General features: G+C 49.1%; 3 protein-coding genes across 7 annotated transcripts in view; 2 read left to right on the top strand and 1 right to left on the bottom strand.

Annotated features, from left to right (window-relative positions):
• Window positions 1-6: 6 nt before the first annotated feature.
• ARPC5 (actin related protein 2/3 complex subunit 5) lies at window positions 7-5,437 on the top strand. Its single transcript, XM_041420761.1, has 4 exons — window positions 7-186; window positions 1,407-1,479; window positions 3,165-3,341; window positions 4,182-5,437. The coding sequence occupies exons 1-4, from the start codon at window positions 44-46 to the stop codon at window positions 4,242-4,244; spliced, it is 456 nt and encodes a 151-aa protein (XP_041276695.1). The 5' UTR covers window positions 7-43; the 3' UTR covers window positions 4,245-5,437.
• A 2,726-nt stretch (window positions 5,438-8,163) lies between these two features.
• On the top strand, window positions 8,164-16,754 carry NCF2 (neutrophil cytosolic factor 2). The gene is made up of 15 exons (XM_041420735.1): window positions 8,164-8,441; window positions 8,900-8,982; window positions 9,291-9,399; window positions 9,600-9,734; window positions 10,039-10,146; window positions 11,105-11,164; window positions 11,942-11,985; window positions 12,178-12,319; window positions 12,603-12,665; window positions 12,989-13,067; window positions 14,130-14,173; window positions 14,688-14,824; window positions 14,895-15,006; window positions 15,221-15,383; window positions 16,571-16,754. The coding sequence occupies exons 1-15, from the start codon at window positions 8,268-8,270 to the stop codon at window positions 16,666-16,668; spliced, it is 1,551 nt and encodes a 516-aa protein (XP_041276669.1). The 5' UTR covers window positions 8,164-8,267; the 3' UTR covers window positions 16,669-16,754.
• A 1,072-nt stretch (window positions 16,755-17,826) lies between these two features.
• SMG7 (SMG7 nonsense mediated mRNA decay factor) overlaps window positions 17,827-27,856 on the bottom strand; it is a 30,476-nt gene continuing 20,446 nt past the window's right edge. For 4 of the 5 annotated variants that reach the window (XM_041420708.1, XM_041420709.1, XM_041420707.1 and 1 more), the window contains 7 exons: window positions 26,904-27,269; window positions 25,286-25,435; window positions 22,826-22,906; window positions 22,104-22,263; window positions 20,674-20,844; window positions 20,410-20,564; window positions 17,827-19,895 (listed from right to left, as the gene is read on the bottom strand). In XM_041420708.1, coding sequence (XP_041276642.1) covers window positions 19,782-19,895; window positions 20,410-20,564; window positions 20,674-20,844; window positions 22,104-22,263; window positions 22,826-22,906; window positions 25,286-25,435; window positions 26,904-27,269 — 1,197 coding nt within the window. In that variant the 3' untranslated portion in view covers window positions 17,827-19,781. The remainder of the gene's footprint in view (window positions 19,896-20,409; window positions 20,565-20,673; window positions 20,845-22,103; window positions 22,264-22,825; window positions 22,907-25,285; window positions 25,436-26,903; window positions 27,270-27,856) is intronic. The other variant, XM_041420710.1, reaches the window with a different exon arrangement.

The raw sequence follows: 27,856 nt of genomic DNA, 5'->3' as shown, positions 1-27,856 counted from the left end.
GGGCGGGCCCGGCCGGCGGCGGCTGCGCGGGGCGGGCGCGGCCATGGCGAAGCACACGGTGTCCTCGGCGCGGTTCCGCCGGGTGGACGTGGACGAGTACGACGAGAACAAGTTCGTGGATGAGGAGGACGGGGGCGACGGGCAAGCGGGGCCTGATGAGGGCGAGGTGGACTCGTGCCTGCGACAATATCCTGAAGGCAGCGGCGGGGGCGGAGCGGGCGCGGCCGCCGCCGGGGCGGCCTTATAGGGGAACATCCGCGAGCGGGCACGGCGGCGGGCGGGAAGCGCTGCGAGGGGAAGGGCTGGCGCTGGGAAGGGGCTGAAGGGGAAGGGACTGGCGGGGAAAGGGGCTGGCAGGACAAGAGAAGATGCTGAAGGGGGAAGGGGCTGGCAGCAGGAAGAGACTGACAGCAGGAAGAGGCTGAAGGGGGAAGGGGCTGAAGGGGGAAGGGACTGGCAGAGGGAAGAAGCTGAATGGAGAAGGGGCTGGCAGAGGGAAGGGGAAGAGGCTGAAGGGGCTGGCAGAGGGAAGAGGCTGAACAGGGAAGGAACTGAAGGGGGAAGGGGCTGGCAGGAGGAAGAAGCTGAATGGAGAAGGGGCTGGCAGAGGGAAGGGGAAGAGGCTGAAGGGGAAGAGACTGACAGCAGGAAGAGGCTGAAGAGGGAAGGGGCTGGCAGAGGGAAGGGGCTGAAGGGGAAGGGGCTGGCAGAGGGAAGAAGCTGAATGGAGAAGGGGCTGGCAGAGGGAAGGGGCTGAAGGGGAAGGGGCTGGCAGAGGGAAGAAGCTGAATGGAGAAGGGGCTGGCAGAGGGAAGGGGCTGAAGGGGAAGGGGCTGGCAGAGGGAAGAAGCTGAATGGAGAAGGGGCTGGCAGAGGGAAGGGGCTGAAGGGGAAGGGGCTGGCAGCAGGAAGCGGCCCAGCTTCCTCCCCTGGCCGCAGCAGGCGCAGTGCCCCAGGGCTGCGCTCAGGGAGGTGTCCCGGAGGATGCAGACAGGGGGTTCCTGTGCCCAAAGAGGTCCCCATGCCTGCCGGCCCTTGGTCACTTTTCCCTGGGCTGCTCTCCCCGTGGCTGCTGGGGCTGGATGTGACAAGCTGAGACCTGTTCTCGAGGGCTGCAGGTTGCAGAAGTGATGGGGAATGGTTTCTTTTACTTGGTCGCTCATTCAGGGCTAGGAAGTATTCAACAGTCCTGGGACTATACAGCTGCTTGTTGATGCTGCTTCTGCCTCAAATTGCCTGAAAATTGCTGTAATGTCTTCTTAAAATTAGGATGTTATGTCTTCTTAGCTGGTGAAGGAATCCCTGCATCAAGAGTGTTTTCAGTTATGCACAAGCCAGCTACAGATAGATGTGTGCTGGTACTTGATGTCCATGTACTTGGTGTGTGGTCCTTAACCATCTGGCACAGGGAACATGATGGCTGCACTGCAGGCAGCTCTGAAGAACCCTCCCATCAACACAAAGAACCAGGCAGTGAAGGTAAAATAGTGACTGCTAGCTCATGGGTTACTCCCTAAAAATCCTTTCCTGTCTCTGTTACTTCTGTGCCACTAGTTGTACCGTGAGGAGGCCAGAGGAGCAGAATTTAGGGTGTTCCCTGATGTGGAAACATCCATGACCACAAGTGTTTTAATCTTGTTCAAAATACTGTAGCTCAGGTACAATACTGTCCATGTACCTTTACCTTGGTGCTGGATCAGATGTGGTTCTCCTGCCAGTGCTGGTTGAGTTTTGTGTGCCCAGATGTCACCAGGTGCCTGTGTCTGACTCAGACCCCACATGGAAGCTCACAGATGTAATTGCTGTGTGCTCAGGGAGCGAGGGTTGCAGCTGTCACCTCTGACTAATGAAACCACCAGCAGTGAGCCTACAAAAAAGGAAGAATTGTTTTTTGTCGCATCCAATCAAAATGAAGCTGTTAAGACCTCAGGAAAAGCAAGCCCTCCCCCTGTGACAGTGTGGGAGTCTGCTGGGTACGTGCATTTCTGAATATCCCCAGGATGGATCCTGAACAGCTCATGATTGCAGTGGTGGGAGGAACAGGCTGATAAGATATGGCACTGCCCAGCTGGTGAGTGCCTGCAGTCACTTCTCCCTGCCCAAGGAGAGGCCCAGGGGCATGGTTCCCTGCTCCACAGCTCCTGGCAGAGCTGTTCCTGCAGCCCCAGCCCTTTCCTGAAGGGTTTTACAGAGCTCTGAGGACCAGCTGTTACAAATAGAGCTGTATAGCTTTGTCCTCATGTTAATGACTTTTTTCCATTAGCCCTTTATTGAAGGATTTAAGAATACACTTGGTGGTGGAATTGAAGAGGGTAGAAAGACTGAACATTAATAGCTGCCTTAATTTTTGGTTATCTTCAGAACTTACATAATTTTACTTACAGTCATGTGAGAAGTCTTGTTAAGCCAAGTGATTATGGGATATTAAATTGGGCAGGAAAACTGATATCCACAGTTTCTGTAGGGGAAGGTGCCTGAGGTGTCTGTGTGATGGAATTATTCAGAAGTCCAGCAACCCTGAGACATTCTTCTCTCATCCTGCCTCAGTTAGTGATGGATGACCAGGAGGAGCTGCTCCTTGCTGATTACATGGCTAGTTGCTGCTGTAAGCACGCCTCACACATTCCCTGAAATGACATCCAGATCAATGGTTATTAATTCTTAATATTAATGGCCAGTCTGCATCCAGTGTGCCTGGGACTGCTTGGAAAGCACGTGGCTTCCAGCAGTCACCTCTTCCAGGCTGCCAGTGGCATTTCCCTGGATCACAATGGTTGTGTCACATTAAGCAGTACAGAGGTATGGAAAAGGCTCTGGTGGGAAGGGGGGCCAGATAAGCACTTGATTGTTTTAGTTATTTTGGAACTTGATAGATCTTGAGCTTCCATATGAGCATTTACTGTTTAGCCATAATTAAGGTGTGCAGAATTGCAAACACTAACAGAGGCAGAAAAACTAAAGCGGGGCAAATGTGTTAAACTCTTAACCTCGTTTGTCCTTGGGAGGATGTATTTGTTATACCGTACTATGACAAGCTCTTCACACACCGTCCTCTTCAGAGGTGTTAAAGAGAAAAGTGCTCTGATTCAGTTTGTCTGAGAGAGGAGCAGTGTTTGGCTGTGCCTCACACCAGGATGGTTGTGTCTGTGCCTGCCTGCTGACAGGACCGTGCTGAGAGCATCGTGCTGAAGGTGCTCATCTCCTTCAAAGCCAACGACATTGAGAAGGCGGTGCAGTCTCTGGACAAGAACGGGGTGGACCTGCTGATGAAGTACATCTACAAGGGCTTTGAGAGCCCCTCTGACAACAGCAGTGCTGTGCTGCTGCAGTGGCACGAGAAGGTGCGTGATGGGGACAGCTCCTGCCAGAGTGGCCAGGCCCTGAGCCTGGCAAGAACCCCCTTCCTGGCTGGTGAACTCAGGTGCCAGATCCAGGCTGTGACGAGGGCATGGCCCTGGAGCTCACAGCTGAGGTTTATCTCCTGCCCACTGCTGCTTCCTTCAGTCAAAATTTGGGTTTCTCTTAGACCGAGGCAAACAAAATGGTTTCATCCAGTGATTCAAATAGGCTGAAAGAGAGTTTCCTTCCTGGAGGGAAGCAAAATTTGCAGCTTGGTTATGCAGGGAAATGAAAGTTAATTAAAGTTAAACAGCTTTCTTGAAATCGAGTGTGATTATCGTACCCTGGCACCCTTGCTGCTGGTGTTTTGTGGAGGGCAGGCCGATACTCAGGTGCAGTATAAATATGATCGAAGTAATTCCATAGACTCCCAGAATGGTCTTTGTTGGAAGGGACCTTAAAGCTTATCTCATTCCACCCCTGCCATGGGCAGGGACACCTTCCACTATCCCAGCTCCAAGCCCCGTCCAACCTGGCCTTGGACATTTCCAGAGACAGGGCAGCCACAAGCCCCGTCCAACCTGGCCTTGGACATTTCCAGGGACAGGGCAGCCACGGCTTCTTTGGCAAACCTGTGCCAGGGCCTCACCACCCTCACAGGGAAAGATTTCTTCCTGATACCCCTACTCTGTCAGTTTGAAGCCCTTCCCCCTCATTCTGTCACTCCAGGCCATGTCCAGAGTCCCTCCGCATCGTTCCTGTCGGCCTGTTCAGGTCCTGGAAGGGAGCTCCAGGCTGCAGCCGCCCTGGCCTGCTGTTCACTGCCACGTTTCCCTTCCCAGGCGCTGGCTGCCGGAGGAGTTGGGTCCATTGTGCGCGTTCTGACTGCCAGGAAGACGGTGTGACTCCAGCAGGGAGTGACGGTGTGACCCCAGCAGGGAGCCGCTGGTACAAGCCCTGATCCCCTCCCGGCACGGCCGCCCCCGGGCAGCTCTGCCCCCAGCTTCGCCTTCGCCCTGCTGCTTCTGTCATACCCCACCAATGATGCGCGTCCTGATCTCTTCTGCACTTAAATTCTGGAAAATTATGAAGGTGGAATTTTACTTCTAACAGGAATATTTGGTACTCGCCGGCCTTTCAGTGACATATTCAGTGATGTAAACAATTTGGTGTTTAGAGTGATTTGCATTTGTGTGTAATTGTGGCAGATTTGGACCTGACTCTCGAGCAAATGCTGAGGGACACAGGGCAATGTCTTAATTTTTTGCTAGCCAAGCAGTGTTTTGAGCGAAAATCTTGATATTTGAGAAGTGGGGCAGCTATTATTAACACAGGTAACTGGACCATATTGCCTTTGGTCAACCTCTGACCCTACATCTGTGAATAGGAGAGAAAAAAAGCTCTTTTCCAACCCCAATTATCATTCCAGAGAGCTGAGTATTTTCCTTAACCTGTTCAGGTTCCTTGCCATCAGTCTGATGCCAGTGGGAAGGTCACAGTGGCATGGAGTTGTCCATCATGAAGTTTGGAAAGTGGAATTTAAAAGGTTAATGGTCCATTCACACTGGAGCCCAGCCCAGTGAACTTTTCTTATTTTGGGGAGCAAAGATCCTGAGGAGAAGAAGAAAAAGCAGCTTTTACACAGCAAATCACCTTTCAGGAACTGGAAAGTGATTTGGTTTTGTCAAGCACAACAAAATGGCTGCTTGGGGTAGTGCAAAAAACATATCCTGGTATCGACACCATCCTTGCAGAGCCTCCCCTGTTTTGTTTTCTGGTTGTGTAGGGTCTGTAAGGATACCAGACAGCTCACATTCCTGTTGCATTGTGCCTCATCATGTTAGCTAGTGGGCCAGTCAGGTTCCCAAGTAAAGAGAATTTTAAAGAATTAGGAAAGCCCAGGGCATCCCAGACCACGGATCTCCGTAGAAGGTTTAGGGCCAGGACTGAAATAGATGTGTTTTAATTTCACTATTTTACTACAGTTCAGTTGTGTAAAACTATTGGGGACCTTGTGAAATCTTTGCTGTTTTTTGATATCTGCTTTGTTTTTGTAATAATAATAAAGACCAGACAATAAATCGTCACTGAACATTTACTCACCTTGTCTGACATGCCTTCAGTGGAGACAGGAACCAGCATGGTTACCCCTAAACCATTCAGTGCCTCCCTAATTCTCTTCCTAGGATGCTTCTTGCTCGCTGCCTCCAGAAGAACGCAGGCACAACCTCAGGAGGCACTGAGATCACCAGGTGGGAGACCCTGCCTTGCTACAGAAGGCCTCCAGGTTTCACCTATAGATCTGTACAATACAGAAATTCTCCTGGTCGTGCAGCAAGGGTTCTGTCCTTACAGCTCTGCCAGGTACTGTGATTGGCTTCTCTGGTTCTTTCCTCGTGTCCAGATCTGGGTTAAGACATTGATGAACCTCATTTGAAAAAGATAAGCTGTAATCCCAGAGAAGTGCAAAGTATTGCTTCAAAGCAATTGATGCCAACGCAGATCAGCTGCCTCTAAATGGCATTAGATAAAAGAAGTGAATAAATGGAGTGGTCTTAAGGTGCTGCAGATCCCCTTAGGTGAGGCTGTGATGGATTTAGGAACATTTACAGAACACGTACATCCATGTTTCTGTTCAGGGATGTGCTAAAACATGCATTGATTTGGGGATAGGGCAGGATTTACAGGGGCAGCTCTGCTGGTAGTGGGTGACAGGAAGGGAAAAAGTAAATCTAGTCTTAAAAAACAGCCTCTTTCCTCCAAATCCTGCTTTGCTTGCATTGGGGGGTGGTGTGGACACCGTGGCAGGGGTTCAGATTCCTGTTAGGAGAGGGAAGCCTTCAATGGAGAGCCTCATGCAGGTCAGACTGGGAAGGGCGACAGGGTTTGCAGAGCTCTGCTGCCTTCAGCTTTAGCCAGAGCACACGGCAGTGGCACCTTCTCATCACATCCTGCTCTTGTGCTAGCCAAGAGGCACTGCTGTCCTCACATCCACCTCAGTGTCTGCCACCATTTGGGAAGAGCCAAAACCCCAGGGTCCTGGGCAGAGAGCTCCGACCTGCCTTCCTGGGAATGAGCTGGACATGCTCCTCCGCTTCTCCTGCCCAATAAAACTGCTCACAGAAAGATCTTCCCTCGTGCATAATGGGGAGTTCTTAGTGCCTGCATCAGTCTTTTTTTGACTCTTCAGAAATTATAAACTTGTACATATTGTGAATGTACAAAGTCAAAACCTGTGCACTGCACCCCAGCTGGATTTTGGACATTTCTCTATTTCTGACCCACCTATTGGCAGTATGGGTTTGCTGGATTCCAGGAGTCTTCCACAGGAAATGTCACCATCTCTGTTACTCACTTCCTGTTGGACCTTATCGTAGAAGAAACAAGTTTACCTACTGAGTCAGCTTTGGGCAGAGAAAGGGGAACAAGAGACTTCTCTTGCTAAAAGGGCTGTGTTTATCACAGCTCTGAAATCTCACTGTTAGGTTACAAATACCCAGGCAGGACAGCTGCTGTGAGCTTTACAATGGGGATGATCTCTCATCCTCCTCCAGCTCCCCTTGTACTGGTTTGGGATAAACCTGACTGAGCAGTGCACCAATTCAGATAATCAAATGAGCAGGAAATTAAGCCTCCAATAAGGTGAACCATTTGCTGCTCCATGGGGGTCTTCCATCCCTCACAAGAATCAGAAAAGGCACCTAGAGGGGTGTTTCTACACACACCATGTTGTTATTCCTGCCCTTTCAACTGGGCATCACTTCAGCTTGTTGCATCTCCCTCTTCTTTCCTGGAGATCAGGGAGTCTTCCATGCTCTTGTGGGAAGCCCATAGGAGGCAGCTGGGATGCTGAGGGCACGCATACAGCTGGAAAAACAGAGAGCCCCAGGCTCAGAATTCTGTTTGGTCCTACTTTGGATTAAAACCCCAGTCTTTGCTGCTCAGGGGCTCAGGTTTCTCCATCAGCAGTACTCAGAAGTCACCTCCCCAGCCTCCCTCCCACTGCTGGAGTTATGTAATTTGCTAAGGAAGTTTTGGTAAAGGCACAAGGGCTGAGTCTTGCTGACAAATTTTAAGCTCTTACAAAATATACATCACATTGCTGGTAGATGGGGCAGAGGCAAAGTACTTCCAAAAATGCTTAAAAACCACGTGCTCCAAACCTGTGAGTCAGCAGCAGGTCAGAATCCTGCTGTCAGCACGTGCCCCGTGCTCATCTTGGCCCTGTGCTCCCAGCAGTGCTCCAAAGCCAGTTATGCTTCCTTGGCTCTAAAACACCTGGACAGAAGTGATGATGGCTGAGCCCTAGGGACACGGCGCAGCACAGCCGCTGCCCCAGGAGCCTCGCCCATGGGCAGCTCCCTGTGCCCTTAGCAGTGGAACTCCACACAGGGACAACACCGTGGGGTCGGGAACGACCACGGGTTTCCCAGGCGGTGCCTTGGGCTCTACTTCACCTCCCCACTTAGGCAGACAGGGGAGCACAGCCCGCCTGTGCCCGCCGGGAATTGCCTGCAGGAACCGCTTAGCAATGATGAGGCTGCGCTTTGCAGGGCACCAGGGGCTCAGCCCAGCGCTCATCCTGGGATTCTGCAACCTGAAATTTGACCCGATGAACCACCCAGCTGACAAATCCATGGCTTTTAATGTAAAAACCGTAAGATCTTTTAGTAGGTCTAGGCGAGGAGCGGCTGCCCGAGAGGAGCGGGGATGCGCCCCGCGGACAGCCGCTGTGTCAGAGGCAGCCTCTGCCCCACTTCCCCATCCCGGGGCCGATGCGAGCGAGGCACTTCCTGCCGGGTTTGTGACAGCGCGGGGGAAGGCAGAAGTACAGAACAAGGGAGCCAGGCAGGCCGAGCTGCGCCACAAGGAAGGACAGGGACAGGGGCGAGAGCCACGACACGGGGATCCTGCATCCCGCTCCCACCATGTCCCTGGTGGAGACGATCCGGCTGTGGCAAGAAGGGGTGTGTGCTGCGGACAGGAAGGAGTGGAGCGCTGCCCTGGATGCCTTCACGGCCGTCCAGAACCCCCCTGCCAAAATCTGCTTTAACATCGGCTGCATCCAGCTTGTCCTGGGGAAGCTGGCGGAGGCGGAGGAGGTAAGGTACATCCCCCAGGGCCGCTCATCCTCTCCCCGCTGGGACTTGCCCAGATACATGGACATGGTGGGGAAGGAAGGAATTAAAAGGATCACGGTTTAAAGGATGGATTCGGGGCCTTTTAAAGCTGTGAAGAAGGGGACAGCCCTAGGCTGCCAAACCAATTCTGCAGCGAATCAGAGGCGAGGCACAGCCGTGGTACACGGCTCACTGCTCACTCTCCCTCTCTCCAGGAGGTGACCATACTGGCAGATGGCTCCAGCTCAAAAAAACCCAGGAGCCTGGTCCTGGCTCTCCCCCACCCAATGCCCAGTGCTGCAGGGAGACACAGCCCACAGAGCCCAGCTTGGGCTGCTCAGCTAAGGCTGGATAGGTACAACTGCTCTACGCCCTCAGTTTTTTTAGGGTGTCCCCTTTTTACCCCCCTCCCCCCCTTTTCCCCACTCCTACCTCTGCAGGCGTTCACCCGGAGCATCGGCTGCGACAAGCACCTGGCTGTGGCTTATTTCCAGCGGGGGACCATGTTTTACCGGAGGCAGAAGTGAGTGGAAGGGTTTCAAGTTTCATTTTTGCCACTTACAGAGATGCCAGCCTTCACCTGAGGATGGCCCCAGACAGGTTGGTGCCCCAGAGCCCAGACTGAAACTTGTCGAGGTCAAACAGGCTCCTACTCTTCAGCACTGCAGTCCTGGGATTAACATGAGCCTCAAAACCTCTCCCCTCCCCTGGGGTGTCCGAAACACTGCAAGGATAGAGGGGAGACCCTGAACTCACCAAGTCTGAGTAGAGGCTTAGAGGCAGGCAGGTTGCCACCACGAGCTGGTGACACCTTCATCCTCTGCTCCCCAGCCACGGAAAGGCCATTGAGGATTTCAAAGAGGCGCTGGCCCAGCTGCGAGGAAACCAACTCATCGACTACAAGATCCTGGGGCTACGCTACCGGCTCTTTGCCTGCGAGGTGAGACACGCCTGGCCACCAGTTTGATCCCAAAGGTCTGTTCTCCAGCATGAGCAACCTAAAGAGGAGACAGCCAGCCTCTTTTGTACCTTGCAAAAACCAAGCAAGCGGGTGCAGTGCCACTGGCCTGCTGTCCTTTCCTTTCCTGGCGGCTCTGGCTGCTCCAAGAGCTCTTTCCCTTACTCCCATCCCTCCAACAGATTCTATACAACATTGCACTGGTGTATGCCACAGCAGAGAACTGGGAGAAGGCTGAGGAGCACCTGACCCTGGCCATGAGCATGAAGAGCGAGCCCCAGCACAACAAGATAGACAGGGCAATGGAAGCCATCCTGGTATGGAGGAGCAGCTCTCACAGCCCCACAGGGAGAGGGAGGGAAATCCCACTGACAGCACATCCACCTTTTGGCAGGATTAAAATGCTGTAGCAATGGATATTGGAGTGGGACAAGTCTGTGGGAAGAGCTTTGGGTCACTGGGGAGGCAGGGATGGGAAGATGGGATTCCATGGAGCGTACCCAGGCTGGGATTGGGCTGTCATGGTGGTGGTCTAGAGCAGCCCCCAAGCCCAGAGCGGAAGGGACATTCATCAGTCCCTGCTCTCACCTCCAAAGTCTACATGACTTGTCTGTGCTGTAGAAGCAGAAGCTCTGTGAGCTGGTGGCCATTCCTGCAGGGAAGCTGTTCAGGCCAAATGAGAAGCAAGTGGCTCAGCTGGAGAAGAAGGACTACCTGGGAAAGGCAATGGTAAGAAAGATCTATGCTATTTATTCAGGCCAAGCCTGGGGGCTGAGAAGAGCTGTTGACTGCCTTCTCATCATCCCTCTGAGCTGCTGTCTGCTGCCTGGTAGGCAGCCAGAGACAGGGAGCTGGTCTCTGCCTCAGGGATCCCCCAGACATGGAGGGAGGAATGGCACACAGGGATCTCATGGGGAACAGGGAGACTGCAAGAATACAAGAGCTAAAAGCATGTTCCTGCTGAGCATGACCTATTTCTACTTTTTCTCTGTAGTGAGACATGAGGGATAGTCAGCAATGAGCTGGAAAGATCCCATTGGAGCTTCATGTCAGGCCAAAGCATTTTCAGGGGTGGGGGAGTGGAGCTGTTTAACATTTGACACCCACAACCAACCTCCAGCTCTTCCACCACTCTGTTTGAAAGGGCTTTTCAGCACAGACAAGCAAGCAAGCTTTTCTCCTGTGAGTGTGCAAAATCCAGTCACTGGGATAACACCTCTGGGTTCAGGCCCTGGGAGGCAGCACTAGTCCAGAAAAGGAACCAGGAACTGGGGAATTGGACAGCCAAGAGCCAGGCAGCTCCTTGAGTGCCAGAAACATGCACAAAAACACGTGTCAACTTTCTAAATTAGATTTAAGGTCGCTGTAGGAGGTATGGGCTTGAGCTGGACACTTTGGCTCCCTTCAACATTTGTGATTAAAACAGAACGGGAAACTTTTAGGTTTTAATGCCTCAAACCACAGAAACAGCCAGGCTAAGAGCAGAAAACTTACCACAGCTGAGAGGGAAGCTTTGGTACCAGAGGCACAGCCTTTAGTCCAAGATGCTTAGCCTAAAATCACAGCCTCTCCTGAGCTTAAAGCATCCTGAGCAGCTTGGCCTGGCCAACAGCAAAGGAGGAGGGTGGACATCAGAGGTCTGAGAGGGCTCTATGGGCACCATGTCACTGTTTGCCTCTGGCTCTAGGTGGTGGCCTCTGTGGTGGACAAGGATGACTTTTCAGGATTCGCTCCCCTACAGCCACAGGTAAGACTGCCAGTGAACAGCATGCTCGGGGCAGGGTGCCGTGGGGTGGCTGTCATCCACAGTGGGGAGCAAGCAGCACCCTTACCACCCTCAGCTCTGAGCCATGGGGAGGAGGCAGGCACTGCTTCCATGGATCACCTGTTCCCTCCACCTCGGGGAAGCTCATCCCAAAGCCACCCACAGCTGTGGCTGGGGTTAAGCTGGTTCCCTGCACGGGGAAGTAATGGCCTCTCTGCAGATCTCTGACCCTCCCCAAAGGGTTCATTAGGGATCCTCTGCCTAAGCCCGAGTGGAGAAACAAACAATGGCAGTTTGGCTCTCACTTTGCACCCTCCTGCTCATTCCACAACTCCTTTGCCTATCCTGTGCCGTTTCCAGATGATGTAATGGCATCTTCCTATTCCTAAACATGGCAAGAGTTTTTCCAGGAGGTTTTTGGGTGGATATGGGGAAACACAGCACAGCACCACTGCACAAGATAAATGACAATCTTCTCAATGCAGACAGTGTTGACAATTTCAATCTGTGAACTGAAACTAAAATCAGGAGTGAAAAAAGGATTGTGCCTCTGAAAACCAACTGTATGCTGAAGAATCTGGAAACTGTTCCTCAGAAGGAACAGAGCCAGTGATATTCCTCATGGCACTTAAGGCACCTGCATGTGGAGGCAGGAACAGTGCTGGGGGGAGGGCACGGTAAAAGGCTGCAGGACATTGCTGCAAAGCTAACAACATCCTCTGGATTACTGGTATTTTTCTTTTTTCTTCCTGTTGGCAGGCCTCTGGTCCTCCACCCAGGCCCAAGACCCCAGAAATCCTCAGGTAAGTTGGATGAAAGATAGATAACCCATGCAGCCAGGCACAACCCCATCCTGCACTCACACAGCTGAGCATCCAGCTGGCACCCAGAACTCAGGGGGAATGGGGAAACATGGAAGCAGAGGTCTGGATTCTCCCCACGATGTAAAACAGCATCACCAACATTCCTGACCTGTCCACTGCTCCCACACCCAGGGCCCTCAGGGGGCAGCCACACCGTGTCATGTACGAGTTCATTCCTGAGACCGCTGAGGAGCTGCAGGTCCTGCCAGGAAACATTGTCTTTGTCCTGAAGAAAGAGAAGGACAACTGGGCTACAGTGATGTTCAATGGAAAGGTATACCAGGAGTGTGCTGGACAGGAGGGGCAGACAGATTATGGTTGAGATTCTGCAGAGGCCTGCCAACAGTAATTAAGTAAATTTCTGACTGAAGTGTTTTATGTCCACCCTGGCTTAGGCCATGGGGTTCAGTTAAATCCACCTAACCTGCAGAAACTAAACTTCAAGCCTAGGAACCCTCCTGGTTGCAGGGGAGGGTGAGGACACACCCAGTTGTGTCCTCCAGCAGTGGGTTGCCTTCTTGCCAAGCAATCACTACTCATCTCTCCTCCCCCTGCAGAAAGGGATTGTCCCCTGCAACTTCCTCGAGCCCGTGGAGCTCCAGAATAAGCTGCATATCCAGGTGAGGCAGCCCAGGAGGAAATGGTGTCCTGGGCAGGGGAGATCTCGAAATATTCACCTAACACCTTCCTCCCAGTAGGACCCATATATGTGACTCCCTCCCCCTCATGATGCTTGGGTTGGTTCTTCTGGTGTATGGTCACCTTACTGTGAGCTCAGAGCTCTGAAAAATCTGTGTTGGTGGCACCCTAGCAGTGGTTGGCAATGCTGGGGAGATAATGGATATAGCTAAGTCACCCCTCCCCTGTTCAAGACCCCAGACTGGGAAAAGCAGGTTGGAGGGGAGGGTGGGATTGACAGCACTATGTTCTTCCCGTGCCAAAGGAAGAAACCCCTGTGGAAATGGAGATCTCCGAGCCACCCACCTCCGCTGTGCCGGAGAAGCCGCGGCGGCTGGCGCCAGGTCAGTGTGGGGAGCATGGGGCGACATCACCCACAGCAGCTGAGAGGCCACGTCCTCACCCTCTGAGAGCAGGGCTAGGGCTCACCTCTGTCTCATTCCTGGCCCCGTTTGAAGTCAAGGACTGGGAGACATTACAACAGGAGGCAGAGACAGCAACTGCAGTGCTGAGGATGGAGTAAAATAGTGTCTGTGGGGTCCCTGAGGAAAGTAAGTCCCTCTGTGCTTTTAATCAGCACAGTGAGTAATGAGAAGAAGGGCCTGGGGGTAGGAATGGGATAAGGACCAGCTTGGAGTAAAGGATTCCTTATAGACTTCTCCTTCAAGCAGGGCATCCATGATAGTTTCAGTGCTGCTGTGAGCTAAGCTAGGCTTAAAGGAGCTGTATGAATTCCTTCAGCTTAAAGGAGCTGTATGAAAGGGATTCCTGGCTGGTGCTACCCAGAGCCATTCCAAGCTCATGTCCCCAACAGAGCAGCCTTGTAGAGAGTCCACGGGTAGAGCTGACACAGAAGAAGGCTGTGGCTCATGGAATTAAGGACAAACACCTCATGGAGAAGAACCCCAATGATCATCTTTATGGCACCAAAAGCCATCTCAGATCTATTAGTGGGATCTAACAGATCTCACTAATCTATTAGATTAGTGGGATCTAATCCCACTAATCCAGCCTGGAGGCCTGAATTTAGCTTTACAGCCCCACTGAAGGACAGGGACTGCCTTTGGTTTTGAGGAAGGACCTAGGAAGATCAGAAGAGCAAAGGCACTAAAACCAGCAGTTCCATGTTTATCTGTTTTGAATCCACCCATGAAAGACATCCCACCCCTCATGCTCCCATCCCTGCAAGAGGGAGGCACAGAGCCAAAGCCTCTGCTCAGTGGTTGTACCTAGATCTTACAGAACGCCTGTGGCAGATGCCGTATCCATTCCAGGGACCGCTGCAGGCTCCAGGGCTGGTTGGTGTTGCTGGAGATCATGATGGACCGCATGAGGTCTGGCTGTGTGTTTAGACAATGTTTATCCCATCCCACCTCCTGAGCCACCTTTTTCCTCCTCCTCCCCAGACTATGTTCCTGCTACCGTGGCGCAGCCAAGAGACACAGCAAAGGTAACGTCCTGCGAGCGCAGAGCCGAGGTCCTGCTGCTCATACAGACCTGCATTTACCAGGAGACTTAGGGCTGCTTTTTGGGAGTTATCCAGGCCCCAGGTGAGGGGACCACTGGATGACTCTCATCTTAGTCAACCTGAGGCACTTGAGAAGGGAGAAATAGGAGAGAGCTTGACTGGAACGCACATGCTCCTGGGTAGGGTCAGCACATCAGAAGGTCATACTGGGAAACTGGGAAGAGATGGGAAAATACAGCAATTCCAACTAAGAAAAAAAAAAGAAAAAGAGGGGCTTGGAGGGTGGACACAGCTCTGATTTGATCACCCCAAAGCCACTATTTGGTGCCAAGTCCCTAATCTATTACTGAGCTCTCTCCTGGGGCAAGCCTGGGTCTGCCAACCAGCCGATGTCCAAGCACAGCTTGGGAGGCGCAATCTAATTCAGGCAACCACAGTTTCCACATCCCTGTGCTTGCCAAGCCACACAAGCTGACATCCCATTTCCTGCCTGCAGGAGGCTGAACCAACTGTCCTCAAGGTGCATTACAAATTCACAGTGGCCCTGAGAGTGGATCGAAGCCTCTCCTACAGGGAGCTCCTGGAGCTGGTTTGCAGGAAGCTGGAGCTGCAGCCCGAGCACACGGAGCTGAGGTGAGGCACTGCCAGCCCAAGAGCCAGGGCTGTGTTCCAGCACTCCTCACCTGCATTCCCTGCACGCCAGGTACAAGCCTGTGGAGGGCCAGGAGCTGGTGATTCTGAGTGCAGAGAATGTGGAGGCAGCCTGGAGCCAGAGCAAGGACAACTGCCTGACAGTCTGGTGCAATGGCACAGAGGTCAGTGACAGCTACAGGCGGCAGCCGCCTTCTCTTCCCTCCTGCTTTTGTTTTCCTTGCCACAAGAACAGGTTTGTGGCTTTCAAGAGAAGCCAGCAACCTCATGAAAGGCAGAGGAGCAAAGAGTGGAGAGGAGCAGAGCTCATCTCTCTTGCCTTGCTACAGAGAAAGAAAAGCAAGAGGCTGTGTCCTCACCAGCTTGTCTCCTGCCTAGGGAGAGGGGTTTGTACCAGACAGCAAACCAGAGGAGTCACTGCAGGAGACAACGCCTGGGGAGATGGGACCGAACCATGTTGTAGCTCAGTACAGTTACGAAGCCACCCAACCTGAAGACCTGGAGTTTCAGGCAGGAGACATGATCCTTGTTTTATCCAAAGGTAATTGTGCTCCTCCTGGGACAGGAGAGGGGAGGGACCCCCAGCTCTGGTGAGAGGGAGGATGGTGTGGCAGCAGCAGAGCCCCTCCATCTCTGCCTTGGGATTCCCTTGGGATTCAAACATCCCTGTTACACCTCTTCCAACATATTTTCATCACTCCCATTTCCACCACAGCCCTCCCAAACACCTAAGACAGGAGTTAACACTTGAGCTGTATTTAAGCTTATTGATCACAGTGGATTCTTTCAAGGAGATGCCTCATTTTAGCTGCCATCCCCACAATGGGAGCAGGCTCTCACTCCCATTCCTTCCACCTGGAACCTTTTTTCATCTGCTTTTCTTGTTAAGAGTACAATCTTTCATTAGTCGCTCAATATTAGTCCTTAGTGTTTCTAAGGGAATTGAGACTTAAATACAGACTAAATCTCAGGAAGATCAATGAAGAATTGTATACACAGGGCACATTCCTCATCTCATTTGAGCCTCTGAGTGAAATCAAGACATCAGGAATAAGTTTTAAAGGCCAAACCCCCTTATATTTCCCTATCTGTAGTGATGTCACTAATTTGTGGTGGCTGGCAGGCTTTGGCAGCAGTACACAATCAGTCCCCCATCTAACCTTTGACAGGTTAGATTTTGTACCACGCAATACTGATGACCCCCTCCACCCCAAATTCCTACCTTCCCCTTCACTGCTGAGCTAAATATTTACCAGTACAAAGCTGGTTCTTGCCTCATTTATTTCCCCCACAGCAAAACTGCCAGAGCTCCTAGGCTTTACTTAACCCAGGGTAAGGGGTTTTGAGGGGGTTGTTTTAGGGTTTTTATGTGAACATGAGAAATAGCTGACAAAACACTCCAGATGTATCCTGAAGAGGACAGACCAAGTATCAGATCATTTCCTCACTCTCCACACTCACTTTGTTTCCACTCAAGGCAGTTTCCAAGCCCCCTGGTCTCTATTTTGATCCAATTTCCCACCCCGATGTGATATTCCTTCTTACCTTACCACTTTACTCTCTTCCTCATTCCTCCCTTTTCTCCACATTCCACTCCCTGCTGGGTCTAGCACTGCTCCAAGTTTTATCAGCAGAAACACCATAAAACATGATCTTAGCTTGTCTGCAGCACATTATGCTCCTGCACATTCCCAGGGTCATAAGAACTGTGTCAATTTTCTCTTCCAGTGAATGAAGACTGGTTCGAAGGCCAGTGCAAGGGGAGGACTGGCATCTTCCCATCTGCATTCGTTCAACAGCCCAACACTGAACACCCAGAGAAGTGATCTCAGAAGAGCTTGAAGTTGTGGAGAGAAATTAAGAATTCAACTGTTGCCATTATGTAGTCTGCATATGAATCCCTGCATCTGAAAATGAACTTTAAATGTTATTGCTACTTGTATTAAAAGCTTTCTATTTTCTCTTACCTTTTGCGTTGCTCTCTTAAAAAGGAACTTGTTAAGAAGTTGTTAATTCCTGTTAGGGATACATTCATCCCTAAATCCTGTGCTTGCCAAGAGACTAGCCATGTTCCCCCATCCTTAAAAAAGCTTATATACAGACATGCCAGAAGCTGGGAACACCCACAGGAGGGTGGTGCAACCTGCATTTACAGCCCTGCCAGGAGATCCCGAAGGGGAAGCAAGTTCAGGAAGCACAGACCAGAGAAGCACTTGCTTCCTTAAACATTAGTGCCAACCCCAGGAACTTAGAAGACACCACAGAGGCTCACCCTGCTCCAACTCACAATTCAAATTTACAGGGACTTTAAAACTCCTGCCAATAAAAGCAGACACATTTTCTTCAGCACTGGACCCATGCATCGAAGTCTTTCCTGATCAGTCAGAAGATACAGTGACTTTGAAAGACAGAGCCTGGAATCCCAGAGCTTTACTCCAAAGGTACAAAGGGGGGCAGGGGTTTCCGCACTCTGGATTCTATCACACAAGTCCAGAAAACCTCACTGCCCCATTAACCTATATATTACATTTCTTTTTAAAGGAACTTATTCTGGAGACAATAAACACCTGTAATTTCAAAAGAAGAACACCTCTGGAATTTTCTGTCACATACCCGGAAGCATGGAAACAGTGAACACCCTGGTCTGCAGGCAAGTCATTGGCAGAAGGATCTGTGCCCCCCATCTGCACAGGCTGAACCAGGATGAGTCTGCAACTAGGGAGGAGCTTTGCAAGCTGCTCCCATCCTACATATTTAATTCAGTATGTAAAACACACTGCACAGGCAGCACAAAACCACAACCAAATTATCTGTACCAAGCCCAAGCCAGAATCGCCGTGATTCATTTAGGTCTGTTTCAAACTTAAAAAAAAAAAAAAAAAAATCAACTTCAAACATTCTTCTGGCTTCTACAGAAACATAATGCATTTTTAAAGGCCTGAAGCCAAGTCACACAGGAAATAAATGCTACTCACAGACCTGGATGGAGAGAACATGGTTTAATTAAAGGCAAAGCTGATTTCGGCAGCTGCAGTTCTTGCACAGACAGACAGAAAACACAAAAAAAGCTTACAACACAAACCAGTTTCTGTTGGGGGCCCCTTGCCTTGCTCCTCCAGGTGCTGGAGGGCAGGCGGGGTCAGACGCATCCCCGAGGCCGGGTGCTCATGCACAAGTGGAACGGTGCAGCGGGACCTGGCCGGGAGTGAGATGGTGCTCCTGGTTAGCTCGTCTGGGGTGCAAGAGTCAGTGACGGTGCGGACACGGGAATGCCGCAGCTGCCTGGGCACACAGCTTGGACACACAGCGGGACGGCTGGAGGGGACACACAGGGTGGGCTGGATTACCACCAGGTGGGAACTTCACTTTTTGGACTTGTTAAAGGAAATACAGCTTTGAAATGCAACACAGAACAGTGATGTTGCTCAGGTGGAGCTCGTAGGGAGCTGCTCGCACCCCCGAGGGTATTGGGTCTCCTCCGCCTTCCCTTTTTGTATTCTCTGGGGCTGCCCAGACTCCAGCGTCACTTCGGCTCCTGCATGTGCTTTGTTCTGCAGCTGAATTCTAGCCCAGAGATCCTGAATCATCACACAAACCCCTACTGCTAAAAACAGCAAATGGACATTGAGTCTGTTTCTGTAACTTCCCTGGGAAATCTAACAAAAACGCTGTCCTTTTCTTTAACAAAACTTCCAGTCTTCCTTCCCCCTAATAAATAGCAAATAAAACGTTTTTTTTTTTTCCTTTTCCCTTCTGCACCTTTTCATCTATGAACAGCACTGTGCTGTTTCCGTGTGTCCATGGGTGCCTTGGATTTGTTTCTGGCACTGAAAGCCTGGGGCTGCAGCTGGGACAGGTTTCTGCAGGCTGACCTGTGCCTCTCCGGGCGTGCGGATGCCCCATGCTGTCTGGGCTGGCTGTCGGATTCACCCAGCCCTGCTGGACCCCTGATTATTTTCTGCCATGGTAATGAAACTACGAGCGTTCAGCGAAGATGGGAGGATGGAAAGAGAAAAAACAAAACCAAACCGAAACAAAACAAAAAAAAACCCCATTGAAAGCCTTCTACCTACCTATTAAAATGAGTCAGGCTGTGAATGCACAGACTAGCCTGCCCTTTGTGGGGCTAGCCACTATGCTACAGTAAAATGTACAGGAATCACACATTAATTTAAAACCCCATAGCAGTTAACTTGCTTATCAGCAAAGTGCTGCGAGGCCCCATGTCACCCCTTATAGCTCAAACACCTATTGAGAGAAGGACATTTCATGCTGGAGTCTCTAACCCACCCAAAGCCTTCGGGTGAAGCAGTGCCAAGTGCCAGACTCTATTTCATGAAACTCCTTTGCTAGTCTGGGATACAGAGCCCCACCTCATCACCACCCACTGTGACTGGAGCAGCAACTGGGGCTTTCATTGCTACACACTGACTATGAAGCACGTCTGTGTACAGAATTCAGTGTGATCTTACTACTGAGATAGTAATAAAGATGTTTACGAGTAATTTCAACTACATTCTCAGTCAGCGAAGCAATCATTAATGGATTCCTATTGTATCTCCCCAAAGAGAGGAAAAGGATTGAGAAGTTCTCACTGGCTTCTCCCATCTGCCCTTTGCTCTCAGCTTTTACTTCCCATGTGGCTGGGGACATGCACAATGGAGAAGGTGAGAGGCGGTGATATTGGGTTACTGAGTGAGCCAAACAGCAGTTCCTCTCTCCTCCGAAGGGCCCGGGGGATGGGAGAGTTCCTGATGTTGTTTGCTTGCACTGCAGACGTTTTGTGCACACTCAGTGGGTTGGTGGAGCACTTACGCCCTCCTGACAGCAAGGAACAGAAGAGAGGGCTGCCACCTGCACAGGACTGTGTGTGCCAGTCCCACAGACCCAACATGCCATGGTTTATGGAGCCGTCGTTGCAAGGGTTGCCTCCTGTGTCTCAATGCGGCGGATTCATGGCACCTTGTCCGCGCTGCTGCTTCTGCTTCTGCTGCATCAACAGCTGCTCCAGGGCCGAGGGGCCGGGGTGCATCATGGAACTGGACCAGATGGACTAAAAACAAACAGCCAACACTAGCACCTCCTTGCATTACACAGCCCCTCTGCCAGATGGGAAAGCAGACACCATGTTGTGTATGCTCCCTCTTTATCACTCATACCTGGCTTATCACAAAAGTTAACCAGGTTCAAAGAAGACCTTCTAAAAAGAGGCTCCCTGGAAGAATTTTATCCTCCTCCAGAACCCTCATTACCATAAAAATTCATCCCACATTAACTAGTACTAATTTTAGACTAGTCAAAGCTAATGTTAGAATTTCTTCCAGTTCTGCCAGCCTGGGTTTGTTCCACAACATCACAAAACCAGGAAGAACTGTAAATTTGTGACATCTTCCTGCATTGGCGACACCTCCCACACTGCCTCGTGTAAGTGAATCTGCAGGAAAAACTCTGGGCTTCCAATTCTGGGCTTCTGGCACTGAACTCTGACACTTCCAACAGGCTAATGCCCATCACTTGATCCTCCAGCCTGCAGACCCATCCCTAAGCACAGCCCCAGCCAAACCCACCTTCAGGCTCTCCATAAGCACAGCTGAGGAGTCCTCCATGGCAGGAGGGCCTTGGACTGCCCAGGTACCACTGGGAGCACTGGACTGGTGCCAGCTGCTCTCCGAAGAGGATGATGATGTTGTTGGGAGATAGTCCAGACCAAACCCTCCCATTGCTAAAATGGCAGAAAGACAAGTTCAAAGTGAGATGGCAAAACCAGGGCAAAACAAGCATCATCAGATGATGGAGTCTAGCTCCATGCTAACCTGGAACCCAGCACTTGCCTGGCTTATCTGTTTTCCAGCGGTCTGCGACTCTCCGGTCTCTGTTGTCTGGAGTCCCAATGGGTCCAAAGTTGGAGAAAGGAACAGAATTGTGGTTATGGGTTGGAGGGGAGCTTGGCAAGCTGCTGGGGTTGGAGGAGTGAGGAGACTGGCTGGCTGGTGTTGAATGATCTAGGGAATGCAAGGGAAGAGGAAAAAAGGTCAGCAGACAGCAAGAGCCTCCCAGTTTTGAATTTCTTAGTGCTGCTGCAAATTCCGCCATCACTCAGTTTGCTACAGTGCTGAAGGTTGGTTTTTATTCCCTCCCTTACATGAGTGTAATGCTAATTCCTAAATTCTGAGTGAAAAATTTACAAGAACAGAATGACTGTGTTTAATGCTTACAAGAAAAACAAAACCCAGGACACCTCATGTGGTCTTGCTATGCAAAGCCAGTTTTCCCCGTGTCTCTTGAAGAACTTGTCTCAAATTAAAAGAATAACTGTCTCCAAGCTTGACAAACAATAGAAAAATTAGATTAGACCTTGAGGAGTTTGCAAGTTTACAACTTCAACTCCCAGGTCTGAGAATATTTTACACTTATGTGAGTCTTAAAACAATTCAGACCAGAACCCAATAGTGAGCAAAAGAGGAGAGGGAGCACGAAGCAGGCTGTCCACAGAACAGAACAAATGAAGAGGTGAAGGGAGAGGGAGTTGAAGGCATGTGAGCCAAAAATCCTGCTAGAATAAAAGCACTTTGCAACTCTCTCCATTTCACCCACAACAGCTTTTCCTGGTTAGTTGCACAAGTCCCACCAAAGATCTCATCCAGTGCAGATATTATTTTAAATCCACTCTTTTCTTAGATTTAACTAACTCCTCTCTCACACTCTTCTGGATTTTTAGTGAGAATAAAATTATGACAAATTAGTTATGGTTTATGCCCTTAAGATAATTACTAACAAAGAAGCTGGTTTGCTTTATGGGCTGCTTAACAGTTAAAAAAACCAAACACAACAAAACCCACTACTGTTGTATTTTCCACTCTTCCCTCATACAGTTTCTTTTTCACATATCTGCATTATGCAATCCAGTTCCTGCTTTTTCCAAAAAAAAAGCAATGCAAAGTATATGGATGTCTGAGTTAAAGCACTACTTGTCAGAAAACCAAGTTAAAGAGATTTCAGGATTTATCACCTCCTACAACATTTATCCTGCTCAACTACTTAAATTAAAATCCAGGTTCTTACACTGTATTAATGACAAAATCCCCTCATATTTCTGCAGATATATAAAGTAAAACAGAAACCTACAGAGACCTTGCCAAGCAAGCTCGGGGGTGGTTTTTTTTTTTTTTAAATTTCCAGTTACATATAACTTGCAGTTGGTTTAGAATTAACCCAAATCCTCTTAAACCACTAGACACAAGAAATGCCGTACCAGGATTACCTGAGCTGGCTGGAAGGGATGGAGACCACGGAGTCCCTTCAAAGAGAGAATAGAGTGAAGTCTCCTGATGGGCAACTGAAGGGGTAACTTCTGTTTTTGTGCTGGTATTGATGTTTTTTCCATACACCTCATTGAACATGCTGTTGTTTGGATATCTTTCCTGAAAAAAACCCAAACAATATAAGTTTATGAGTTAAGCTTATTTCAAACACTGAGACTGTACAAAGGAAACAATTACAGTTCAAAATATTTCCTAATTCCTTTTTCACTTCCCAGCCCCATCTTCTCTGACCATTTAATTTAACATTAAGTGCATCACATTCTGAATCAGGACAGAGTTCTTTCTCCTGGCTGGACTGCAAAGACTTCACAAAATCTTCAGATTCTCAGTACTCAGAAAAAGTTCTATCAAGACCCTGCTCAATTCTCTGGAAAAGAACATGTAATCCATTGCTCTGGAAATAAAAACCTACACGCCATAGCACCCTGAGATGCACTTTTTCAGTCAATTTCATGACTTCACTAAGAGCAAAGGGCCCCTGAACACAGCAAGATTCAAGAGTACACCTGCAGAGATACAGCTAAGATGAATTTGGGAAGAAAACTGATAAAGGGTTGATACAGAGTGGAATTACACATCAATGTGGATTTCTTTCACGTTTTCCACTGTTTTAACCACAAGCTGAAACAGCAAAAGGTGTTGGACTCTGGTTCTCACTCACCTGATTTAGAGAAAAGCCACTAAGGGACAGGAAAGATGACGACTGAGACATCAGCTCTGATGGTTTTTCCAGCAGGGACTTCTTCAGAAACCGAAAAGGGGAAAAGTACAGTTAGTGCTCAGTGTAGGGACCAGGAGGAAAGTGCGTAATCAGAAACTGCCAAAGTGGTTTTGGTCACATTTACAACTTGTCTTCTAGCTCCATTTTAGCTCCAGCACCTTGGAGGACAGGGGAGGCAAGCCAACAAGTGCAAAAAATCAGTAGTTTTCCCACTACCTGCAATTAATAATCTACAAATCAACAAACATGACAGCTGAGAGTCTCAGACCCAGAACAGGTTTTCAAATGCAAAGTCTAATATTCTGATACATCTAAAGGGGAGACTCCTGCCAAAAATACCTTATGGTTGTGTAAAAACTTGTACAGGTGAGACAGGATCCCTCCCAGTGACACAAGGACTCCTTCAAACAGGATTAGACTCTTGTTTGTGGCTACTGACAGAGTATTTTTTCAGTTCTAAGAGCATCCGGGCTGTAGAGATGTTCTGAAGACAGCGAGAGCAGCTAAGTGCTTTTTAAATTAGGTTTAGTAGTCCAAGCATCATTTAGCACTCTCTCATTTCTATTATAAATTACTTGTAGACAGGAAGGAAAAAAAATCCAACCCAAATGTTTAAAAGAAAGGCTCCAAAACTGCCCTGGACTTTTTACTTCCATGTAAAGATATTACTGACCATGACCTTTTTTCCACCATCTATGCCACCTCCCTCTCACACAGTTATTTCCAGCATAATGTTTCTCGTCTGTTTGGTTCTTACTATGATTAAGGAGTGAAAAACAGTGTCTCTGAAATGAGCCTATTCAGAGGAAAAATACCTAAGTTATCACTGACAGAAGCCAAAGAAAAATTACCAAGCTTGGCTGGTAGACAATGAACATCACCAAATCTAGGATCTGCATCACCAAGCCATAGAATTAGTAAAACTGTAAGTAAAAATGTGTGTGAACCAAAATAAAAGCTGTAGCCTATTTACAAATAAACCCCCTCTTGCACTCTCACTGGCTCAGCATGTCAAATGTTTTAAAAATTTATTATTCAAACCACAAAAACCAGAACTAGCATCTCTGTGTCTTTAACCCAGCCACAGTACCTGGAATATTTTTGCTTTCATCCCGTAAACTTAAGACAAACAGCCTCATTTTCTTGGCAAGCAGCCCCTAGCTTGTTAGATTTTCAAAGTGACAGCTCATTACTTTGAAAGCAGGTTTTTAAAGACAGACAAAATTCCCACTCTGCATATCCACACGGCTTGCACAGCGAACGATTTCCTTCCATTTGTCAGCAGACACAACAGCAGGAGCTTCAAAGGAAGCTGCTAAAGCAGCAGCGATTAGTTTCTTAGCAAAGTTATCTAATGAGACAGAAATGAGTGTCTTTTGCAACTGGCTCCTTGGGATGGCAGGTAAAATAAATGAGGAAGAGACTTAATCAGAGATTTTGAGTAGTCCCAAATAATTCTTTGTTACAGCTACTGATCTGAATGAGTATGATTTAACGAACATGCTTGTAGCCATAGTAGAAAGGCATGCTGCACTTTCAGAGGCAATTTAAAAATTCAACAGCTCTGAGACCCCCCAGCTAGTGAACTAGGAAGGTTTTAATACAAAAAAAGGTAGAAAAAAACCCCCTCTGTCAAAAATGACTGTATTTCTATAAGAATTATTGTGTATTTATCCAGTTAATTGCTATTCTCTTCCAAAGCCATCCTTCTTTTTTAAGAATCACTTCTGTATTGCATAGGGCAGCATCCCCCTGCCTCTAGGGAATTTTTATGTGCAGATTATAATCACAGAATCATATCACAGAATTGCAGAATGGCTTAGGTTGGAAGGGACCTCAAAACTCATCTTATTCCACCCCGCTGCCGAGGAACACTTTCCACTATCCCTGGTTGCTCCAAGCCCCTTCCAGCTTGGCCTTGGACACTTCCAGGAATGGGGCAGCCATAGCTTCTCCCCAACCTCACAGAGAAAAATTTCTTTCTAGTATCTCACCTAAACCTATCCTCTGTCAGTTTGAAGCCATTCCCCCTTTTCCTGTCACTACACCCTGGTTCTGATGACTCCCTACAGCCCTATCAGTGCCCCCCCACTCTTTATTACTAAACCCATACAACTGCAGAAGAGCAAGTGCATTAAATGATGCATCATGATGCATCAACACCTGTGGACTGTACTTACAAATACCCCACAGTTACTCTGATTTCTGAACAGATTAGCAGGCCTGGATTCAGCCTAAAAGCTGTAGTTTTCAACCCTGTGAAAACTAGCTCAAAGGTGAGGCAGGAAAGTAGACAGGAGGTATGGGGGAGAGAAAGGAATTTCACATTTCCTATAATTTCACAGAAGAAAGAGATGCCAGTTAAGAGTGAGAAGCAGCAGTATTGCATCAAATACATACAAAGAGGCTTCGTCCAGGAAGAGAGGCGAGAGGCCCCAGCAGAGCTGGGTAAAGATCAGGAGGATTAGAGAAAATCAGCTCTTCCTCCTCCTCCAAGGCAGCCAGACTCTTTAACAGGTCCGGAGGAAGCAGAGGGGAGCTCTTGGGGTCCTAGTGACAGAAATGAGCACAGTGAGACAACAGAAGGCAGAAAGAACAGCCAGAGCGGGAGAGAGAACAGCAAGAGGAAGGCAGAAAGCAGCATGCAGAGGGCGAGGTGAGAATGGTGCTGAGGCACACACTGAGAACTCTGAGCAGACACAACCGCCAGCCACGCGGCCAAACGCGCACGGGGACAGGACCACGCAGCAGAGTGACAGCAGGGAGCTTCCACCAGCAGAGCGTGTGCTTCCCCTTGCACCCGTGCCACACACGGAGCCTGCTTCCATGTGCAACAAACAAAAACTTATAATCATTCTTCTACAGCTGACCTGTGAGTAATTTAGGTTTCAAGCAGAATTATGTTTGCATCATCTTTTCTCTGCTTGTGGAGTTTAAATCCCATGAGACTTATTTCCACTGGTGATATGCCAATGCACAGCTGATCACCCCCTGGACCAGTAAAATCTGCTCAGTGCTGGTCAGACTGCACATCTTTACTTTTGTGAGGGATGCTTAAAGCACAAGCATCACAGGCACAGCACTTCTTTCTGTAGCACAACGTGCTGGCACCTTGACAAGGTTTCCCTTTTAGGAAAGAAGACCAGGCTTTGACCCTGTCTCCATCTGAAAACCACAACCTGACAGCAGGGTAGTACTGTACATTGTCTGTACATTGTACACCTGTACATTGTCTGGCTTTTCTCTCGGAAGGATGAGCCAAGTGATATCACCTGACCTTCTCCATGTCCTGAGTGCATTTACAGAGGCACACCCAACCAAAGGTTTAAAAGGCCTCTGTTTAAGCCTCCTCATAAACATCACCAAAGCACTCACAGATGACTCCAGCACTGTTAATAAATAACAGAGACTGGTGGGTTTATAAACACCAACATGAAGCATGATTACATGAACAGAAGTAAAGTATTCCATTTATTGCAACTGGGAGCTAAGGAAGCCATTTAGCTCTCTCAGCGTGGTGGGATTTTCAGGAACAAACAAAAAATTCCAAGACAAGACCACTGCTACCATCCTTGATTGCTCAGTCTATTGCAGCCTCAGCCATTCAATTCACTATAGCAGTTTAGGAGTTCACCTAACGTGCAATAATTCAACTGCAATTATTTGGGCGACTTTTACGGTTTTCACTAGTTGCAGACCAGAATCTTCCCCAAAACTATCAGCTGCCATGTTTCTCAACCTGGCAGACACAGCACAGGCATGGATGTCGCATCCATACTGAACAAGACTTACATCTACTTGAAACCAAATCTTCAAGAGACTCATACTACACACAGCCTACTAAAATGGGGAATTCATTACTTTGTCCTGGAACCCCAGGTACTGACGCTCAGGTCTCTTCTAAATAAGTTTACATTGACCTACTTGGGACCACAGGGCATTCCTGAAACAAGGAAATGCCAAGAGTTGCCAGGAATACCAGAGCTTCCGTTTTCCCCACTTGCAGCACAGGTCTTACCTCAAAGGTCATCCTGGAGACAGCATCCTGCTCGGAGCGGAAGACTCCCTGCCGCTTCCCCCTGCGGTCCATGCTCGACTGCTGGGTCATCACCCTGTTGTCCGTCATGCCGTAGGAAGAGTCCCAGTAATAATCTGGCACCTTGACTTCTGAGGGGTTCTGGTTATATGGCTCCATTGGGAAAGGCTTCATTTTTTTCTCCAGAGGTTGCTGTTGCATCACAGGAGGCTGTAATGACTGTTCAAAGAGTTTGAGAGGGTCCTGGGCCTGCAGGTAATAGGGCTGCTTTACAGACATGATCTTCCCCAGGGAGCCTTGGACTTGAGGGGGGTTCCAGAGCTGCTTCGACGAGTCTGTCTGTGGATACTGAGGCAGAGACACAGGATTTCACCAGCAGGGAGGAACAATTCATGTTACCTGAATACCTAACTCCATCCAAGCTGTCAGCCTGGCTCATGCATGATAGTAAATCAGAATGTTTGTGGAATGTCTGTGTTATTCATCAAAAGCCATTTCCATAGGCATCTAATGCTCTCTAGTCAAGCTTTAAAACAACAGCCAAGTATAATCCTTATTCTATCCAGTACCTTTTAACCCAAAAGCCTACAAACTAAACCTTTAGTAAGGTACTGAGCCAGCATTTTGCTGCCCAGAACACAAGCAGGGTCTCACCATTGGGTCCAGATTTGCCAGAAGGGAGATTTTCTCCAGCACAAGGTGAGCAAAGGAACTAAGAGCTGTAAGGGAACTGACACTGCAACCAGTTAGCCAAAAGGAGAGTGCAGGTGGAGGTTCACACTCAGTCCTCATCACTCACACAAGGAAACTAGAAAGGCCTGGGACAGACATACCACCTCCATACCTTGTCTGTATGAGAAACACAGAGCAAACAGATGACAGAAAACACATTCCATTCCAGTACATACCTTCCTTTCAGTTACAGCATCACATGT

The sequence above is a fragment of the Onychostruthus taczanowskii genome, unplaced genomic scaffold (assembly GCF_017590055.1).
Source record: "Onychostruthus taczanowskii isolate IOZ18803 unplaced genomic scaffold, ASM1759005v1 scaffold65, whole genome shotgun sequence".
Lineage (NCBI taxonomy): Eukaryota > Metazoa > Chordata > Aves > Passeriformes > Passeridae > Onychostruthus > Onychostruthus taczanowskii.
This window is presented reverse-complemented; position numbering and strand designations above follow the sequence as displayed.

What these genes read in the sequence shown, in the direction of transcription:
- ARPC5 (XM_041420761.1), top strand. Translation starts at nt 44, where the DNA reads ATGGCGAAGCACACGGTGTCCTCGGCGCGGTTCCGCCGGGTGGACGTG. An exon ending in GTGGACTCGTGCCTGCGACA is followed by an intron (nt 187 to 1,406) that starts ATATCCTGAAGG and finishes ACCATCTGGCAC; the next exon opens with AGGGAACATGATGGCTGCAC. An exon ending in TGCTGCAGTGGCACGAGAAG is followed by an intron (nt 3,342 to 4,181) that starts GTGCGTGATGGG and finishes TTCCCTTCCCAG; the next exon opens with GCGCTGGCTGCCGGAGGAGT.
- NCF2 (XM_041420735.1), top strand. Translation starts at nt 8,268, where the DNA reads ATGTCCCTGGTGGAGACGATCCGGCTGTGGCAAGAAGGGGTGTGTGCT. An exon ending in GGGCAATGGAAGCCATCCTG is followed by an intron (nt 9,735 to 10,038) that starts GTATGGAGGAGC and finishes TCTGTGCTGTAG; the next exon opens with AAGCAGAAGCTCTGTGAGCT. An exon ending in TCGCTCCCCTACAGCCACAG is followed by an intron (nt 11,165 to 11,941) that starts GTAAGACTGCCA and finishes TCCTGTTGGCAG; the next exon opens with GCCTCTGGTCCTCCACCCAG.